Source organism: Bufo bufo, chromosome 4 (genome assembly GCF_905171765.1).
Source record: "Bufo bufo chromosome 4, aBufBuf1.1, whole genome shotgun sequence".
Taxonomy (NCBI): Eukaryota; Metazoa; Chordata; class Amphibia; order Anura; family Bufonidae; genus Bufo; species Bufo bufo.
In genome coordinates, this window is record NC_053392.1 from 280,213,729 (window position 1) to 280,230,275 (window position 16,547).

At 41.1% G+C, this 16,547-nt stretch overlaps 1 protein-coding gene across 1 annotated transcript in view; it reads right to left on the reverse strand.

Moving 5' to 3' along the window:
* Positions 1-16,547, reverse strand: part of LOC120999162 (collagen alpha-1(IX) chain-like) — a 152,678-nt gene that overhangs the window by 18,960 nt on the left and 117,171 nt on the right. Inside the window, 5 exon segments of the mRNA XM_040430036.1 lie at positions 1,123-1,177; positions 1,286-1,432; positions 7,887-7,919; positions 9,147-9,191; positions 9,315-9,350. Coding sequence (XP_040285970.1) covers positions 1,123-1,177; positions 1,286-1,432; positions 7,887-7,919; positions 9,147-9,191; positions 9,315-9,350 — 316 coding nt within the window.

Below are 16,547 nucleotides of genomic sequence, written 5' to 3' on the forward strand. Positions count from 1 at the left end.
AACTGCCAATCATCAGCAGATGGGCGAGAGTGCAGGAGATTATGAATAACCAGGACTCTTCTCAGGTAGACTGGACTCTTTTAAAGGCCTGGGCTGTAATGACTATGATGCTGGTTCTCGGCAACCACTTACGGTACTTTTAGCTCATGAGTGACACACCACTGAAATCAGCATTTCTGTCACTATTGTATGTGGCCCTAAGTGAGGCTAGCATAAAATTGATGACAGGTTCCCTTTAAAAGGGTATGTGATATATGTCATATTCAAAGTGATACATCCAATAAAGTGATTATTTTCCTCAATGGTGCTCATAGTAGAAAATGGAATGGTCTCACCCCTTCTAGTTAAAATACAATGGTCATGCAGAAGTCCATGTAGTAAAGAGGAGTCACAGTGCAGGTCTCCTTGCTAGGTGACAACAGGACAAGGTGTTTGTCCCTCCACTCACCCTACTTAGCCTAGTCTCTTTTCCGTCCAGCCAAGCGGAGCACAACCCTAAAGGGACGACCCCTCTGGACAATCCCTTACTGGTCTGGAGACCCTAGTTTTTACCCCGACACAGGTTGTACCAGTCCTGCCGTCGAAAGAATAGCTGTTGGAGTCCCAGCATTCTCAAACAAAAGCGTTCCTAAGTGTTTCAAAAGGGCTATAGCATGAAGTTTCATCAGGGGTGAACAGAGAGGATATACCTGATTTAAAGAGGACCTGTCTCCACAAAATGCAATGCAATCTGAAAGGGAAAGCTAAGCAGATTGATACATAGTCTTGTGGGTAAAGATTTAGTAAAACCTGTAATCTATACATTTATATCTTAGCTTTTTTCACGTCCTGTGAGCAGTTATTGGTACAGGAAGGAGGGGTTATCAGTGACTGAGCTATGTCTGTATGCTTGCTTATACACACAATATCATCATTCACTGATAGCCCCTCTCTCCTGTACCAATGCTGTTCACGGGAGGTAGAAAAAGCAGAGATATAAATGTATAAATTACAGGTTTTACCGAACCTTTTCTCATAAAACAATATATCAGTCTGCTCAGCTCCTCCTGCTCTATAACATGGTGCTTTCAGATTGCATTGCATTTTATGTTGACAGGTCTTTAACAGTTATGCTTAACATACCTTGCAAAACTCTCATGCAGACTTGCTTAATGTGCTGATCTGTTGGTTCTCTACCCTATGAATTGAAGGGAGGTAAATAAAAAGGTTACATGTAATAAAAACTGTTAAATACATAAAATACAAAAGCAAAGAAAGTATAATTAAAGCAAATGTAATAACTTACTGCTGGGCCCTGACTTCCTGGTAAACCAGGTGCACCATGTTCACCTTGCATACCACGAGGACCAGAAGAACCTTGAGGACCTTCTACACCTGGCAGACCACGACCTCCTTCTGGGCCACGATTACCGGGCTCTCCGGGGCTTCCAGTCTACACAAAAAGAGTTACATTTCAATTTACATAGATAAAATATATCCATGCATTATGCATGTATACATAAAAATGTGCTCCCTACACAATGTACTGTATGTGAAGTATATATAGTAGTACCTTAAGGAGTTAACATTATGTATATCTGTGACTTAATATTATAGTACATGAACATAACATTCTAAATTCCCAGTGTCTTCACACAATCATGTGAATAATAACCTTTTTGCTGCCTGCAGTTGACACTAGGGGTAGCTTAGGAGGCTACTTCATAATAGTATTGTTTGTATAAATCGTGTGCAGTAAGTCTCCCTTTTGTCAGCTTCAGGTACAGTATATTAGGCTTCGTGGCACTACATGTTATAATGGAATGTTTTATTGTGCTCTTAGTACAGGCAAAGCAATGACAGTGTGACGTTTCGGTCATAAGGCAACCTACCTTTCTCAAACACATTTTCTGTTGGACATAAAGTATGGAAGTATGGGCACCAGGAAGTGAACCTTCACCAATGGAACAGCGCCTATACCTACATACTTCTTGTCCAAAAGCGATTGTGTTGAAGAAGGGTCGCTTTATGACCGAAACATCACACAGTCATTGCTTTGCCTGTACTAAGAGCACAATAAAACATTCCATAAATGTACATCTTATTGGATTACTGGAGTCTATTCTATTTTTGCTAATTTTGGCAGACAGACCTTGATTTACGTCAGTTCAACTGATTTGGAACTCTTTATCAGAAAAATGGAGCATCAAACTCTATAAACATATTTTAGGAATTTAAAGGGGTTGGCCAGTTTATATTACTAGCGGCTCATGTGTTGGTAATGCATGCAGCTAGTCATAAGCATTATAAAACCGCTTAATATGAATAATTTGTGTTTACATGCAGGTCCCCTGACCATTGCGCTGGGAACATGGCCACTGATGAGGAGTTCAGTCTGTCAGCGGCCTCCATTCATTTATACTGGAGACGGGCAGGGGGACTAGTGCATGTCCCCAGTAAAAATGAATGGAGACATCAGTTTAATAATGCTAATTACTAGCACATGTGTAGCTGGTAATATAATGTGGGTAACCCCTTTAAGTAGATCTAAAAAGAAATAAAAAAATAATAATGAATGAATGTTCAAAAGATTATCTGACAGATTTCTGACCAATCATTGGTCAGATGGCCTATTACACACACAGATCTTTTGTTATTGGTCTGATTGGACTGATTTTGGTCAGATAACCTGTTTGGCCAGTGATTTCCATCAGTGATTGTGAGTTAAACCAGGTGCAGATCAAAAACACAGAACAGGTACTAATCTTTCCATTACAGAAATCACTGACCAAATACAGTCTGTGTGAATGAGGCTTTATGTACACAACCACATTTTTCATGTGCATGCCTTTGGGATTTTTGCGGGTAGCATGCTGATCAGTAAATTTCTATGGGGCCATTCACACATATTTTTTGTGGGTCCATACTGCTGACAAAAATTGATATTGCTATTGATGGGAGTGAGAAAAATGTGAAATGCACACTGAAGGTATACATACCTTGTGGATCTATTGTTTGCCATCCGAAATACGGGCACAGACATGTGCATGAAGCCCAAGGCTACTTTCACATCTGCGTTTTTCCTTTCCGCTATTTAGATCTGTCATGGGATCTCAATAGTGGTGGAAAACGCTTCAGTTTTGTCCCCATTCATTGTCAATGGGGTCAAAACTGAACTGAACGAAACGGAATGCTCCAGAATGCATTCCGTTCCATTTGGTTGCATGCCCGTGCTGGACAGAAAACCTCTGCAAGCAGCGTTTTTCTGTCCAGTATAGGATGCAGATTCGGCATGAAACATAATGTAAGTCAATGATGTCAGATCCGTTTTCTCGGACACAAATGGTTTTAATACCGGATTCGCCATGGCTATGTTAAAGATAATAAAATCGGATCCGTTCATAACGGATTCTGCCGGTTTTATTATCTACATGGAAGAGATTTTGCTGAACCCTGCCGGAAGCCGATATGAAAGTAGCCTTAAGGCCTAAGGGTCCATTCACACGTCCGTGGGGTATTGCGGACAAGAATAGGACATGTTCTATTTTTTTACGGAGCCGTGGACCAGAAGATCGGGGCTGCGCTCCAGAAATGCGGATGCAGAGAGCACATAGTGTTCTCTCCGCATCCATTCCTGCCCTATTGAGAATGAATGGGTCCGCACCCGTTCCGGATATTGCGGAACAGATGCGGACCCATTCCACGGACATGTAAATGGACCCTAAGTATGTTTTATTATTCCCATTGGAGTCAGTGAAGAAAAAAGCATATGTCAACCCATGATTTGTTTTCATTATACGTAATGGACATTGGCCTTTACCTATACCTTTAACAAGGTCTTCTTGCTAGAGCATGTTTTTTATAGCTATAATTAGGTAGGGAAATGCTTTTCAAAAACACAATCCTCTTCTTTTACATGAGAAGGATCTGTTACATTAGCAGAGCATTCCTAGTGGTTCATAATTTGCATACATACAATATAGGAATTTAATAATGAAAAAACCAAATGAATGCTGTTGTGTAATTAGAAAGTGCTTAACTGAGTGGTATCTCAAAGATATAACACTTTGGGACCTGATAACATCTATCATATTAGTTTTAATTAAAGCAATATATTTTACTTCTCATATTATTTATATTCTATTACTTGATATAATATTGGTTAATTATATTTTATCATTCTATTAGGGCATATGGCCCTCCACTCAGGAGCCCCTCTTTATGAGCCAGAATCTAGTGCTGCTCAGTAAGAGAGTCTCCTGGGTTGGCGGACTGAAGACATCCTTGTATTACATAGGGGATTCAAAGTGTATGATCCATGGTAGTCAGCGATTAGCCATGGTAACTGCATTTTGAAAACAGTTGCCCCCGAGGAGACAACCCCTCTAATATTGTTAGCATTAAGGACTTTCAGTTATAGTTAGGGGTGGTGCTATATTAAAACTATTCCATTTACAATATTCATATAAGCACATTAGAAAAAGCTGATTAAAGCAGTATGTACAATAAAAAGTATATTTCTAATGTAAGGCTATGTTTTAAACTTCCATCAGCAATTGTGTGACTTTTAAGAAGAAAAGCACCGCATGCAGCACTATTCTTGTCATCAAAATGATGGGAACCTTTAGAGGTCCCATTTTAGGTCAATGAGTTCCATAGGGCACCATACAGGTTTGACACAGCATCATAGCTTCCATTATGAATGAAAGCCGTGACACAGATATGAAGAAAGTCTGTGTGTGATCACATTTGCATTAAAAAAAGACCTAAACCTTTACTGAAACCATGAAGGTGCCACAGGGTTTGTCAGAGAGCTTTCCACCTTCAGCTTCCATCTGCTCTGCTTGGCTTTTCCAAGGTGTGAAGTAAGGATCCCATATACTTTCTATGGATCTGTAATGCAGTGGCGTGAAAAAGGAAGGGGGAGTTTCGCCCCTGGGGCCAGCTGTGAAGGGGGCGTCACAGCACATGTTGCACACAGCAGGCTGTCAGGTAAGAGATGGTTATAGCATTCCTTCTCCCTGACAGCCTGTTTTCTGTATTGCTGTGCACTCCTCTCTCAGGACACCTCTTCTCCATATCCAGCACCAGCCTAGTCCTCTGCTCGCCTCCCCCCAGCTATCTAGTAGCAAGCAGAGGACTGGAGAGTGGGCAGGGCTGCAACCTTACATTCTAGGGGCACAGCTCACCATCTACAGAAACAGAAGCTGCAGGATCTTCCGTGATGTCAGTCACATGATCAAGGTTCTTCAGCCATGCACTGCACAGGTGGAGGACTAAACTGAGTGAATAGGGTAAGTGTAATATGGTGTGTGTGAATAGGGTGTCATCTATGTGATGTATGTGAATTGAGTGTAATGTGTATAAGGTGTGGTGTGTGTGTGTGTGTGTGTGTGTGTGTATAGGGTGGGCATTACTACTGCAAGGGGGCATAATAACTTTTATGGGGGCACAGAGAGGGCATATCTACTGTGAGGGAGGCACAATGCAGGTAAAACTACTGTGAAGGAGGAAAAGAAAGGGTACAACTACTGTGGGGGTCACAATGTAGACATAACCACTGTGAGGGGGCACAATGTGGGCATAACTACTGTGAAGGGGCACAATGAAGGATAACTACTGTGATGGTACAGAATGTGGACATAACTACCATGAGGGGGCACAATGAGGGCATAACTACTGTGATGGGGCACAGTGTGGGCAGAACTACTGTGAGGTGGACATTGAAGGGATAATTACTTGAGGGGGCATAATGTGGGCATAACTACCATGAGGAGGCACAATGTGGGTATAACTACTGTAGGGGGCACAATGGCGAGCATAACTACTGTAAGGGGGCACAATGAGGGCATAACTACCGTGAAGGGGGCACAATGAAGGTTAACTACTCTGAGGGGGCACAGTGTGGGCATAATTACCATGAGGGGGCACAACAAAGGTGTACCTACTGTGAGGAGGCACAGTGTGGGCATAACTAATTTGAGGTTGGCACATTGAATGGATAAGTACTATGAGAGGGCACAATGTGGGCATAACTACTGTAAAGGGGAGTAACTACTTTTAAGGGCACAATGAGGGCATAACCACTGTGAAGGGGGCACAATGTTTTAAAGTATGGTGGGGTAGCCAGAGAAAGGACCTGCCCCAGGTCCAAACACCTTAGGACCACCACTGCTCTAAAGGGCCCTTTACACAAGCCAAGAATCGCACAGATTATTGCTAACAAGCGTTCACAGTCGGGCGGTGTAAATGTACTGATCGTTTGTGCGCACGCAAAAGTGATAGTTTACCGGCAGCAGATCATGCCGTGTAAAAAACGATCTCCTGCCGGCAAACAACTAACCCTTATGGGGAAGAGAGATGGCATTAGCGATCACTCCTCCCCATACTCTGGAGGAGATGTAAATGTACTGGTCTCCTCCGCTAGCGATCAGCAGATTGTCGAGGAGGAACGCTTCCTTCCCGACAATCTGCTGTAATATCGTACTGTGTAAAAGGACCTTAATGCACAAGCTGGAAAAAGCCAAGGATAGCCAATGAAAGGCTATAATGTACAGCACTGTAACAAGCTTCATGGTTTCAGAAAAGGTTTACTTTTCCTATAAAGTGGTAAGTGATAGAAATGTCCAAGATTCCAGATTTATTCCAATGTCCTTTATTTAAGGCAGAACACATAATTATAGATTCTATGTGCTATACCGTAATAAACTGTTTGCTTATTGTATCTTTTTTAACACAATAGAAAGATAAAGTCATTTTCAATTTCGGATGCATTTCAAACACAAGGTTTAAATGAAATCAGACCACTAATTACTGCATTGTGTAAAATGTCAGAGGATGCATTATGGAACAAACAGATGGAGTTCCCACAATATTATCCAGGCAATAAAAATGATATCTTGAGGATCTTTTAAAAAAATGTGCTCAACTATTTTAAGAAGGAAAAATGTCAGCAAGTTTCTGGGAATTTCATATTTATTGCATTAAAATATATCTCATTTAATTATCTTATGTATCATGCCTCTATGGTGAATAATCTTGCAAATAAGACAGCTTTTTAGGGCTCTTTCTCACAAGTGGATGCCGTGCGAGTAATCCGCTGCGTGAAAGAGAGCCAATCCCCGTTCCGGAGAGCAGAGACACGGAACATTAACATGATTGATAATGCTCCGTGCCTCTCTGTGATCTTTTTACTACAAAATCACACTGATATAAAGTTGTCACCGTGATTTTGTAGTAAAAAGATCACGGAGAGGCACGGAGCATTATCAATCATGTTAATGCTCCGTGTCTCTGCCGTCCGGAGCGGGGATTGGCTCTCTTTCACGCAGCGGATTACTCGCACGGCATCCACTCGTGAGAAAGAGCCCTTGCAGGTATAATTAATGGTACTGAGATACAAAATACTTGGAGTGGGTTATCAATAGTGTCATAAGATGAGTGTGTTTAGAAGTCAAGGTATACATTTGGTGCACCTCACAATGCAACTGAGTATGGCGGTTACAGCCTAATGCAGTGCTCGGATGATGCGGTCACTCCCATAGAGTTACAATGGAGCAATACAGAGAATGCTCAACTGAAGCTGTATACTAACTTTTCACCAAAGTCAAAGAGATGTGTAGTGGTGGAGTTCCTAGTGATCAATTATTCTTGATCTTTCAGTTAAATTCATATTCTTCAAAACATTTTCTGTGATGTTTTCACAGAATTTCTCATAAAAAAAATATTGGAGCCTTGTGCCTTTTCAAATTATAGTAAAATATTATCCACATATACAGCGCTTTGGATTTTGAAATTTTTGTAGCACACTATATACCTCGCCATTTTTTGTGAATCTCTATTATTGTATCTGTACTAAGTAATATGACTTTGCTATCATATTCTGCAGCATGAGCATAACTACTTACCGTTCCCTTGGGGCCTGAATTTCCAATTTCACCCTAAATGGAAGACATCAAATGAAGACGGTAAATATGTACCCTATGTTGTTCTGTGAGCTTTCTAATGAGCAGAAATCTACTTTGTAATGTGGAATTGCAGGACAGGATTGCTCACACACCTCTTGGCTCTTAACTCCATTCCATAAATGCTGATGACTCCAGAGATGAAAAAAACATTGTCCTCCTACTGAAACTGGTTTGTGATATATAAGACTGCCACTGTACTAGTACTACTCGCTAATTATATTGTAGGGGGCAGACTACCCACTCATCAGCCTTTTCCCCATAGTCCCTGCACATGGAACATCTTCCAATGGAAGTCTTACATTTTGTAACATTTTGATGTTATGTTAAATAAATACAGTATTCTATGAGGAATGGAGTAATTATAAACAAGCAAGTCATGAATACTAGAACTTAGGGGGTCATTTACTATCCAGAAATATACTTATATTAGGAGTATTTCTGGCGCAGATTGTGGCGCAAAGGTTGCTTACGGCAGGTCTAAAAAAGCAGCCATGGCGTGGGTAGGGAAGGGGATTGGCCGGTAGGCCCGTCTCACTCATCATTTTCCATGCCTGTTTTAGTCGTCGAAAATGCTCTAAATGTAAGCCAGCAAGGAAGCTGTCATAGATTTAGACTGGTGCTGGACACGGTGAAGTTATGGAGAGGCCTGCTCCTCTTCAGTACTCCGGCGGATCCACTGCCAGCTACAGGGGTTATTAAGGCCGGCATCTAAAATATAGGTCTTAATAAATGACCCTCTTAATATTTAATTTACAATAAAGCCAAATTGATTAGAATTTGATGACCGAAAGAAAAGAAAGAAAGTACATACAGCACAATTCAATGCAATTAATTAACTCATGTTCGATGCAACATTTTAGTCCTATACCAGGGCATTTCTGGTATATGGCTAAAGCACTGCATTGAACAAGGGTGAATAAGTTGTATTTTTCCTTGGTATTCTTAAGAGTGATGCAACTTCCTTCAGTAAAGATGGATGTATAGATAGATGATAGACAAAAAGATAGATAGTAGATAGACAGATAGATGAAAAGATAGATGGTAGACGATAGAGAGAAACATATATGAATAGTAGATAGATGATAGATAAATAGATAGATAGATAGATAGATAGATAGATAGATAGATAGATAGATAGATAGATAGATAGTGTTCGGAAACAAATCTGCATATCTGTGTGCCATAGCTTAATTCTCTTACCTGTTCACCTTTTTCTCCGCCAAATCCTTCTTCTCCGGCACCACCCTGCATTAAACAGCATGGTTAAACAACATTGATACCATAAATACTTTACAGAATCAAATTCATTTTCAACAAATATAATATTTATATATATATTTTATAATAGTTTTTAAACACAAGGCTTACCTGCTCTCCTTTAGGTCCAGTCTCCCCGACACCACCCTAAAGGAACACAAAGTGTATTTTAGCAAAACTGGATTGATCATATGACATATAGTACTGTAATCCTAGCTGCATATGCAAAGGGGTGCTAAGATCTACCATTTTCATGAAAAAGTAAATGAGGTCACCCCCTAAATCAGAACCTTAGTGACCATTCCAAAGATCTAGACCCGTCAGTGCTAGAAAGTTGAGCATTATGATCTTTAGGAAATTCCTGGCAGGTTGTAGACTGCAAGTGATATGCTCATTATGCTGGTTTTGAAATCGTATTTGCTTACTATGCTTGTTCTATGCAGAAAATGGTTCTTTCTGGCTGCTGAAGAACCGAGAAGGAGTCGGAGAATTTTTCGAAGATTCGATTGAGATAAATGGTTTAAATCCCAGGAGTTACGCTACTTTAGAAAATTTCCAAGCATTCCACAATTACAAGGAGCTGTTCTAAGCATGTATTTGCATATGTTCACTAATCAGTGCAGTCAGGAGTTGCCAGTGCTGGATTAAAGTTACAACCATCTAAATTCCGCAAATCAAACAAATGTCATTTTATTACAAATCCCATGTTCCCTCGCAGCTGCATAGAAGACACTTCAAGACAGTTTGAAATGTAATGGAAAATTAAACAAACTAAGGCAAATAAAAAAAAAAAAAAGACCTGTCAGACTAATTACATCCGGAGTGCGTGATCTGACACTAAGTAAACAAGTGACTATTAGTTGTGATGCTGCACGCAGAATAATTATTGTCACTAGAGAATTGCGTCATTTGAAGCTTAGATATTATTGGCCATTATATATAACAAAGCCTGCCTCTCCAAAAGGAAAACCTCTGCGAGTGGCGCAGTTATATAGAGCATGCAGCATAAAGCAGACACTGATATTAAGGGCTATAGGTGGAAAAAAAGCAAAGATCTCATAATGGTTTATGTGTAAAGCATGGAACTATCCAAAATAGACGCATAAATAAAATGCCACAAAGAAATTCTATAAAATAGACATTTTTACGAAGAAATAAGACCTTTATAGCAACTAGCACTCTGCATTACTGTAAGAGACTGCAATACGTCTATTCCTGACATGTAAAAAGCCCAACCTGAAAGACAGGGGGATTGCTCTGTTAACATGGAAAGATTTTGAAGATACGATGCTAAACATCACAAAGCCCCAGGCTGCCCTAACCTCTCAGATGCCATGTTCACTATTGATTGCGGAATCCGAGGGGTTATATGACAGGGATCAGACTTATCTCCAATCATGGTCACTGTTGCCAAATGTCGGCTGTATTACACAGCCAGCACCCGCTGTGTATGGAGTAGGCTCAGCTCATGAGCCCGTTCTATACACCCCTATTGCACTGTTGATGTATATTTACATGGAGCTGCTGGGAAGGGAATAGGGGGTTGGAAAGTTGTATGGAACTTAGTTCAGGTGAATTACTTTTGATCACTCTCTGCTTTGCTTCTTAACTGGAAATAAGTAATGTACAGCTAGGGTTACGCAGTGACAGCAGGCGTGTAATGAGATGTGTTATCACTGCCCCAAAAAACAGCCCAGTGGTGCAGGATAAATGCTGTCTCTAGGGCAATATCCCATAATTGCAATATAATGCTGCAGAACATTTCACATTTCGACCATTCCTCTATGAACTTGTCATGCACAGTCATAGTCACAGCTGCATCCTGGTGTCAGATTTTACAAAGCTCAGAATTTCTAATTCTCTATTACGTTTTATTTTTAATATGAAAATTTCCCCATCACTATAGGCAGTGATTTTGATAACAGAACTATATAGAGGAATTGGTATTGCTATAAAAAAAAATATATTATTATTATTATTTTTATGTAACTAAAGCTTAAAGGGAACCTGTCACCATGAAAATGCAATACGAGCTGCAGACAGCATAATATAGAGCAGGAGGAGCTGAGCAGATTGATATATATAGTTTTATGGAAAAAGGTTCAGGATAACTTGTATTTTATTCATCTAAATTCCTGCTCCTTCTGGGTTTTGAAGTAAAGGAGGCGGTCCTATCAGTGATTGACAGCCTTCTCTCTATGACTGTGTACAGAGATAGCTGTCAGTCACTGATAGGACCGCCTCCTGGACTTCAAAGCTCATAATGAGCAGGAATATAGATGAATGAAATACAAGTTCTACTTAATCTTTTCCAGTAAAACTATAATCAGTCTGCTCAGCTCCACATCCTCTATAACCTGCTCCCTTCCATGTGACAAGTTTGCTGTAAATATTGTATAGAGAAAAGTTATGCAACTTTATATGGTAGACTTTTAATTTTATATGGAAGCAATTTGCTGCAATGTAGGCAAGAACAGATCAGGAGTTTATGTCATTACTTCATTCATCTCTTGAGGTCTGTGGAAATAGAACCAGGTCAGGAGTTTTCATTGTATAAACATTGTTACTGACAACAAGCAGAGATCTTGAAAATGGCAAGGAATTCAAACACACAAGCCTACATTTACTAATGTGTCTGCCCCTAAAATCTGTCTAAAAAGTATCACAAGTTGGTGCAGTTTGGAGCAATAGGGTTTCTACAGATGTATCGACCATCCTGATTTTTTGCGGGTTAAGTAAACAATGGCAAGAAACTTTTACTTTTGGTACCAGATGTTCTGACCTGCATTCTGGGGAGAAGCAGCAACGGACGTGGAGAGATCTAGAAGGACACAGGAATCTGGGACCAGGTAAGTATTCTCTGTATGAGGGGCTCGGGCACTGTGGGTGGGTTTTCCAGGTTTGGATAACCTCTTTAATATTCACCTCACTGATCTCCCATTGCTCCCGTTAAGATGTTTCCCATGTCCCCTATCAGTCTGTAAACTTCATGGTCACTCTTGTGTCAAGAGGGTATCTATAAACACATCTGTGCCCTTATGTGGACAACTTCATGATGTGAAGAAATTCATGACATGATGAGGATTAGCATGTGAGACTTGCAGTAAAAATAAAAAAAGCTATCGAGTTGAGCCAATCTCTCAGAATTCAATTCGGGTTTGAACTGGCCAAATCAGTTGACCAATTCGATTTAGGTCCAAATCCATCCTACCTCAGGCGAAAGTGCTCCAATAGGCATAAATATTTGTGTATGTAACTCTCTCTCTCTCTTTTTACAAAATTCTGGTCAAATTCGATATGTTAAGAATCGACTCACTCATCTCTTCTATTGACAAAACCATATCAGAGTGCAAAATTAAAGGGGATATCCCAGAATCCAACATTGTTCCTCTGCTTGCCATTTTAAAGACGATCAGCATCCAGTGTGTTCACCTCTGAGCAGTGCCTACTGAATTTCCAGAGCCATGGCAACCTTAGTGTGATTTATACACATGCTCAAGCAATGAGGACATCTAAACCATCAAGGCACAGACCCACTGCACAAGGACATAAGCATAGCTGCTGTATAGACACAGTAGACAGACACTGCGCACTCTCATCTTGTGAAATAAACAACTGCAGAAAATACAATATCCAGTCAGTGTCAGACTGTGATACTTAGGGCCCACCAATGTACCATATTTTTTGCTCCATAAGACTCAAAAGTGGAGAAAAATGGTCTTCTTCCAGGCACTGTGCTGGACATAGTGCACGTAGGCACACACTCTGACCTGATGCTGTGCAACATCTGGTCACGGTGCAGTGCCAGCCAGAAGAAGACCAGGAAGCGGCGCAGAATAAGATGACAGATCTGCGGAGTGGCAGCGCCATGCAGAGCAGGAGAGGTAAGTTAATTTATTGTTTTATGTCCGAACTGAGGTACATGAAATTTTGGGGGTCTGATGGATCTTGGGGGTCTGATCAGGATCTGATCTGAGGTCTGATGGATCTTAGGGTCTGATCTGTGGTCTTAAGGATCTTATGTTCTGATGGGGGTCTGATCTGAGGTCTGAAGGATCTTTGTGTATATACAAAATCCCAGCAGCTGTGTCTTCAAAAGTATAATTTATTCCAATATTAGTTAGTGTGTCCTACAACCAGGACGCGTTTCGGCTAACATGACTTTATCAACTTGTTGATAAAGGCATGTTAGCCGAAAGGCGTCCTGGTTGTAGGACACACTAACTAATATTGGAATAAATTATACTTTCAAAGACACAGCTGCCGACCGGCTTTCTTACCTAAAAGATATTGGTTGTCCGAGGTCTGAAGCCTAGTGGGGGTCTGATGGAGCTTGGGGGTCTAATCTGAGGTCTGATGATAAATGGGTTGATAAAATGGAGAATTTGGCCTGATGTATTGTCTGATACATGGATATATAAGGTATGTATTTCAAACTAGATGACATATGATGGCACATAATCACAGGAAAGAGCCTGTGTGCAAGAAGCATGTCTGGACCCCAGTGCGTCCAATGACAAAATAGCACCAAAAAATATGTATACATATATGCGTGGCACAGAAGCCACACACTAATAAATATATTGCACAGAAGCCAGTCAAATTGGACACATGCAGCACACATGACACTAATACAAGGATCATATGCTGCACACATCAATCTCACACAGAACACATGCCATGCACAGATCAGTCAAGTATACACACATAAAGCAAATACATTCATGCTGAACCCCTTTAAAATAGCACACCTAAGTAGTTAAACAAAAGTGAATGATACAGAATTTATACATACTTCATTACACATAATCTACATTTGAGGGGGTTGTCCCAACATAATAATTTAGGGTACTTTCACACAAGCGTTTTCTTTTTTCCGGTATTGAGTTCCGTCACAGGAGCTCAATACCGGAAAAAAACTGATCACTTTTATCCTAATGCATTCTGAATGGAGAGCAATCCGTTCAGGGTGCATCAGTTCAGTCCCTCTTACGTTTTTTGGATGGAGACAATACAGCAGCATGCTGCAGTTTTCTCTCCGGCCAAAAATACTGAGCACTTCCTGGAATCCGGCATTAATTTACATTGAAGTGTATTAGTGCCGGATCAGGCATTAAGTGTTCCGGCAAAACGGATCCAGCTTTCCAGTCTGCGCATGTGCAGACCTTTAAAAATGCAAAAAAAAATTCTACCGGATCCATTTTTCCGGATGACACCGGAGAGACGGATCCGGTATTTCAATGCATTTGTCAGATGGATCCACATCCGGATCTGTCTGACAAATGCCATCAGTGTGCGTCCGGATTGCCTGATCCGGCAGGACGTTCCGGCGACCGAACTTCCTGCTGGAATCCTCTGCCGCAAGTGTGAAAGTACCCTTATTACCTATCTATAGGATAGGTGATAAGTGTCTGGTTAGTGGGGTATGACTGGTGAAACCCCCACTGATGCCTGCGTGCATGGAGCAATGGCATCCCATTCAATTCAATTATGCATTACCGCCAATCTATGCACACAAGGGTCTTGGGACCACATTCTTGTGGTCATGGAGGTTCCAGCAGTCAGATTCCCACCAATCAGACACTTATCACCTATGTCATCTCCTATACACTTTTTCACATTGCCTATGCATAATGGGTGTCTTCAGATGTAAAATAAAATCAGGCTGAAATATGATGCTCACCTGTTAATACCACCACACCAGCACCAGCCTCTGTTCACATGGCAGAGGTGCTGCCTGTAATCACAGCATATCATCATTGCTGCCATGTAAATGATACTTGCCAACAATGGAGAATGTGACGCACTGCTCCGAATATTTTGAGCATTAGTCCATCACTCTTTGCAGGATATATACCTTTGTAATGCCCCAATCAAAGGTGCTAGTGGGGCAACAGAAGCAAGGGCATACCTGAGGCAGAGGCATTGGCGGGCACCTGCAGCAGGAGCACTAGAAGCCAAGGCATTAGGGGGCACCTGAAGCAGGGGCAGTAGTGGGGGGCACCGGGAGCAAGTGCAATAGTGGGGGAACATCTAGGGCAGAGGCATTGTTGGGCACCTGGAACAGGGGTAATAGAGGGTGGGATACCTAGAGCAGGGGCACTAGCTGGGGGCACCTATAGCAGAGACATTAGGGGGGAACATAGAGCAGAGGCATTAGGGAGGAATCTGGAGCACTAGAAAGGGGGGATGACAGAACACCACAAGCAGCATACATGCACATATATAGATAGGGCTCTCCGGGTAATCCACTGGCTTCCCAGTTGGCCAGACTGAGCTTGTATCCAGTAGTAAGAAGGTCCAAATAGCAAAATTGAATGTTTTTGATCCTGGTAAGGATACGGACATATGTTCAGGTTTCCTGATACAGTTTTGGAAAGAAACTATAAAAGACTTCCAAAACTGCATCAGGAAACCTATACATGTGGCTATATGCTAATGTTCCTAATAGTTGTACCTGGACAACAATTCATGAAAAGTCCAAATGTATATTGGCCTTGTGGTGCTTATGCTACCTGCGTACTCACTAGTACCAGCTCCAAAAATAACAACCTGCAACACCTAAAAGATGCTAGTAACGCTTTTTCTAAAGTTTTGCATTCCTATTATGTATTCCAATAAAAAAATACATTAACATGGAACAGCAAAGGTATTCTAGCAGTACAGTAACATCAAGCATAAGCATGCCAGTACAATCCTCCGGTAAACAGATCAATTCATCAAGTTGGCAATTTACAGTTCACATATACACAACGGTGTACTAGATAAGGGCAAATCGATTCACCAACTTTGAAGCTCAAAGCAAGAAAATCTAATCCCAAAATCAATTAATCAGTTTGCTGATGGAAAAAAAAAAACAGATAAAGAACTGCAAATATTTCATTTATTTATCTCAACCTGGCATTTTACTGCAGCAGCACTTTAAGGGGTCGTTCCAGGATTTAAACATATCCCCTATCCACATATTTGGCACTTGTTCCCCACACTCACCGATCATGAGAATGTGGGTCTCCTGTCCTCCAGCATGTACCTTAGAGATGAATGGAGCTACAGTGCACATACAACCTCTGCTCCATTCATACAGGAGAACACAGGACCCCAATTGTTGTGGGTCCTAGCAGACATTTATACAGGATAGCGATAAGTTCAAATCTTGGTACAGCACCTTTGAGCATACTTTACAAACATCCAAAACACATCCACATGGTCATAGTGATAGCTGTTGCGAGACTGCACTGCAAATAAGGGAGTCTACCAGAGTAAAAGAGCCCCTAGTGAGCCTTATGATCAGGGGCGGACTGGCCATATACCCTACAGGGAAATGTCCTGGTGGGTAGTCTGAGC